Genomic DNA, 5,380 nt, shown 5'->3' with positions numbered 1-5,380 from the left:
ACACCCTCTTTCTTAAGATTTTACTCTTACCTAGAAAAGTAACCACAAAAATATTCTATAAAAGTAACCTCTATGAAATTCTTCATCACGTGTGGCACACCAAATGCCAGCGGAAATAGCTAGAAAGCTGTAACTCACGTGGAGATAATGATCCTGCATTTTGAATGCAGACACTTGCCAATCACCTACCCACAGAGCAAAAGACACGTCCTGTTCCTTACACACCTCACAGTAACACTAAGAGCTTTACTATCTCCATCTCTTGCTCACTGAGACAATAGAAGCCTGAGAAGATAATGATGCTACAGATGACACACAAACACTGTATTAATACCTTACATTGCACAAAATAAAGCAGCCGCTCAAATTAGTTCAGACCAACAAACTAGGTTTTAAACATCTTTTCTTTACTTTGCCTTTATGAATAATGTGGAATGCCCCAGTCATTGAAAACAAACGAGATGCCTGTGACACCCCCCAAGCAATAAACTAAGGGAAGCACATAACTGGGCAATGGAAGGCAAATACAATGATTACTATTTCCTCTATGCTTTGAAAGCTTGAGTGAAAATTACAAACTGAAAATGTTGTAACCATCAAAAGCAGAAATAAGAACAGTAGGAAAATAGAAGATCTTTTCTTTTTACCTGAGTAAGAAGTATTTCTGTCTTTCCACTGAACATTTTTGCATTTTATTTGATTTTGTCTCTCTTTCCGCAGACGTTCTAGTCTCTGAGCTTGAAAAGAAATATTATAACTATAAGTTTGTCAATGAAAGTTTACTATAAACAAAGACATAATTAACTACCTTTATATGAATAAAGATGTTTTATACTGCATATGTAGGGGAAAAAGTCATAAAATTTTAAAGGTGGCACCCCTGAAAAGCAAATACCAACAAAAACATGAGAATGTTCTTGATTTATAATTGAAATTAGAGGATATAAAACATTAATAGAGATCATAAAGATAGTATTAACATGGAAGGGAATAATAAAATGTGAAAACTTCTGTGATTAATATGACATTTCATTATATAAATCATTAATAACGGTCTTAAAGGAATTTTAATGCACAAATGAACTGAAGTGAATATTACATTACAGGAATAAAATTACTGTTATGAATTACTCTACCCGTTTCAAAAATTAAAGATAAATGAACTCAGACTAGACTATTAAAGTTTTAAATATAAAATCCTTTATCTAAAAATCATGAAAATTATAAAATGTCAAAGCTATATAAATTAGCATGGCTTTTTCTTCAGTGTGCTGAAACAGTTTATAGGTAGTAAAATAAATGATTTGTATCTTCACAACATTAGTCAAATCCTAAAATGAATATAATATTTCTTTACATATATTTTGACTCCATCTTCAAAATACAGTTTGAAGAAAGACTCAAATATCGAACAACTTACAGGCCAGGGTACCAGATTAATACCTTAAATTATCTCTTTGTTAATAGTAAGATCTCTCTCAGGAAACGGTCAGCTAAACCTGGTAGAAGCTGTCCAAGACAATGACCGCAAGAAATAACTGATGTTATGAAGTGTCCACTCAAAATAAGAAAGCAGATTAGACTGGAAAGTAGCACTAATAATGTTGATCACTGAAGGAAACAATTTGCTGGCTATATTAGCAATTTTGATATATTGAGATAATTCATTAACTAAAATGGGTTTGTAGAAGAGATTCTAAAATGCTAAATTACTCTGACAATTTTTAGATACAAATTCAGTTCCCTGAGCCATTTCACCAATTAAAAAAAGGTTAATAAATATTTTTTATCCTTCCTATTACTATTCTTTTATATTTAGTCTTTGAACTGAATTGTAGACACAGAAATGAATTTTTTTACCTCCATAAAAAACTCTCAACCTGCGAACTGATTAAAAAAAATAATACTTTGAGGTATAACAGCCGTAACAAGCAGTTTAAGGTACAAACACAAACCAGGACCTTTGATGCCTATTTCCCATTTAAGTCAACATGAGTTTAGTGCCTAAATACCTCTATGTATCTTACTCTTAGTGAAATAAGAGAAGATGTGTCCCTGCTTATAAGTTTAAATATTGGGTAAAACACTAGTGTAATATAGATATTTTATTCTGAAAGAAAAAACTTTTTTTTCCCCCAATTACTGTCCAAACTGTAGCTCAAAATTACCTTCCAAAACCCTCTCTTCCCAAATGGGCCATAAAATGTCTGTTAGATTCATATGTAAACAACGGATAAAGGAAAAAAAAAACCCATAGAATAAAAGAATAATGTATGTTTATATCCTATTTGATGTTTTCACCCCGTCAAAACAAACGTACTAAAGTGCAGTCACCATCTTCACTAACTCCATCCTATTCTTCTATCTACAGTTGATCACAAATTATGATTTACTGTGGGATTGTATTATAGCAACTCCAAATTAGATGGAATTATCAGTACCTATTAGAAGCCTGAATTATTTAAGGTTCATTCCCACAAGAAGCATGTAAGTTTGAAAGCTTTCTGTGTGAAAAATGTCACTGACCAAGTGTAGTTCTTGTTTCATTAACTGTTAGATGAGCCTTTGTTTCTAGTCATGTGGATCGGGAGAATTTGCTGCTTTCCCATATACCCAACACCCTGCACAGACCTGTCTCCACTTTAGTTTTTCTAACCCCTCTGGGAATGGCAGAAAGGAGGCAGTGAGGAGATGGGAGTCCGGAGCCAAAGACCACCTAAGCCCCATCTAGCGCCTGTGGAAGAGGACGAAGAACGCAGTGGCAGGCAACCCGCGTCCACCCCAAACGTGACGGGCAATACTCTAACATCTCTCACCCACTGCACATCCCTTTCAAGACTAAGGGGATAACTGATATTAGAATGCACATAAAATGAACTTCAAAATTTGCACACCATGTAAGAACTACGTAATAACCTAACTAACTTCTGTAGTCTCTACAGAGATGTGTTGAGTCTTCTACAGTAACATATTATTTCTACAATTTATGAAAAAAATACTATCCTGCTAAGATACTTTATTATAAAACAGCTTTGCAAAAGATAATAAAAAGTTATATCCCATCAAAAAACAATGGTTAAAGACAGCATAAGCAGAAATAATTTTATTTACCAGGGTATAAAACCAAGGAGAATAAAGAAGAGCTTGCATGTTAAAAAAGTTGACCACTATTACCTGTTGATACACAAAATTGCACTGTCTTCTCTTTCCAAACCTAAAAACCATTATCTGCTTTTCAAAGAGCAAATGTTCCTGCTCCTGCTAAATCTACTCAGGTATTTATGGATTAAATAAAAAAGAAATGTCCTTACATTTGCCCATTTTAGGAACAAAAATTGCAGATTTCACAGTTAATGAGTTTTTGTACTTATGAGATGTATGAACACTTTGTTCTATGTAGGTATGTATCTGTTTTCTTCCATCAGGAACTTATATAAGTATTTGTGTAATGCAAAAAGCATTTCTGTTAGCAATAGTTAACTTTAATTTATTCCTCTTCCTGTATTTTTGAAAGGGTTCAGTACTGATCAACTTGCATTCTTTGTAGACTTGTTTCCTGCCCTCTCTGTTGCAAATCACAGCCTGATTGCCTTGATAATTGTATTAAGTCCCTGGTGGTACCAGCACACACAATGGAACATAAAAGACATGCCAGATGAAAAGAGGCAAAAAACTGGCTCCCCAGTGGACTGTGTGTCCTAACCATTATTTTAGAATATACCATCAATTGAAAACTGAAATGGTTTCAATCCATAATTTAAATGGAGAATATTCTATCAGTCTACTCTGTGAAATAACCCTTCAGAATTATTTTTGAAGCAATTATATAAAACTTCCAACTTTGCCTCTCCTTCCTCATAAACTATACCACCAACTGAACTAAACAAGAGCTCAAGGGCAGTGTTAGGCAGTCTGGCACACTAAACTCTTCACAATGCCTTAAAGTCAGTTGCAGCTATATATTCAGCCTATTTCCAAAGCTAACCCTCCATCACAAGAGATCAGTGCCCTGACTTTTCTGCAACCTTTAAGAACTTCCTATTTGTAAAAGGTTTTTCAAAATATTCAATACCACACAACATTTTACTTGTTAGGTAGAGCACAGATTTTTTTTCTGAGCTCTAGGTGGTGTTATAATACCTTCAGAAATCATTTTATAAAAATATATACTGTAACACAGAGGGAAAAAAAAAAAAAAGAGATCAATATTCACCACCCCACACCAACCTTTTCATACATATTTTATATCACAGCATTCCTCAGGTATAAGTAGAAGTCTGAATATCCCCCATATGAAACAACAAATGGGACAGCCTTCTTCCAGTCAAGACAAACCGAGCACATTTTGAAAAAGTGTACACCTTTGAACTTCCTAATTTGGTAACTTAAATCGTAGCTCAAGGTTCTTCTCAGAAATAAAACTTCAAAATACAGACAAGTCATTCACTTCATTGGCTCACATCAAACTTCATTCCTCTTTTTCATAACAAATAGATTTGATGCCTCACTAGGTAGATGTTTCTCAGAAAATAACTATCCTGTTTAAAAGTTAATACCCCTCCAGACATTAACAATAGAAATATCAAAGACTCTTCATGTACTTTGGATTTAGACTTGATGTCTTTACAATTTAAAATTTTGTAATTTATAAAATTGACTACCTCAATGTTCCTCTGTACATGAATAAGTAAAACTGCAATTAAAACTCAGTTGACAGCACACCAAACTAACTGAATCATGACATGTCCTTTTATAAAAAAGGTCTTGACATTACAAAAGGAAAAGCTTGACAGATATCTAGCTAGTCACGCTCTGATTTGCCCATGCAAGCCAGACTAATGGAAATCAGATTTAAAAGGCTAATGTTATCTTGGCTGCAAATATCACTTACCTGTGTTTGATCGTCTTCTGATTCCAAAGTCCCAGCTTGAGGTAATATCAACTGATTGGGAATATATATAGCCCTGAGTCTCACCATTGCTTCCCTGTGTTTCTGAACCACTGTCCCCATATGCTGACGACGGATTAAACTTCTCCAGGTCGACATCATGATCTATCAGGACCATTTCACACATCCCTGTGTCATCACTGGTCACATGCGACTGCCGAATATGAGCAAGTATAATTGTTGGGTTGTCCAGGAAAGCCATTCTGTCCACAAGTCCACCACTTCACTGTACTATCTTCTCTCCATCTTGTTCCACGGACATATGTACCTAGAAATATAATGTACACAGCATTTTAGAAAAAAAGAACACAACCAAAACCCTGATTCAAGAAAGTTTATATTTTGAATGCAAAAACCTAACTGACTCAGTTTTGTACAGTGAACTATTTTAATTCTGCTCCAGTTTACTGAAGTTACACTGCTTGCTGAGGT

At 34.4% G+C, this 5,380-nt stretch overlaps 1 protein-coding gene across 1 annotated transcript in view; it reads right to left on the bottom strand.

Annotated features, from left to right (window-relative positions):
* MAPKAP1 (mitogen-activated protein kinase associated protein 1) overlaps window positions 1-5,150 on the bottom strand; it is a gene marked incomplete at its 3' end in the record, with an annotated part of 9,459 nt that extends 4,309 nt beyond the window's left edge. The window contains exons 1-2 of the mRNA XM_010291479.1: window positions 4,892-5,150; window positions 648-737 (exon numbers count right to left, since the gene is read on the bottom strand). Coding sequence (XP_010289781.1) covers window positions 648-737; window positions 4,892-5,150 — 349 coding nt within the window. The remainder of the gene's footprint in view (window positions 1-647; window positions 738-4,891) is intronic.
* Window positions 5,151-5,380: the final 230 nt, after the last annotated feature.

This window comes from Phaethon lepturus, unplaced genomic scaffold, assembly GCF_000687285.1.
Source record: "Phaethon lepturus isolate BGI_N335 unplaced genomic scaffold, ASM68728v1 scaffold39427, whole genome shotgun sequence".
NCBI lineage: Eukaryota > Metazoa > Chordata > Aves > Phaethontiformes > Phaethontidae > Phaethon > Phaethon lepturus.
Note: the sequence above shows the minus strand (reverse complement) of the source record. Positions and strands in the feature narration are given on the sequence as shown.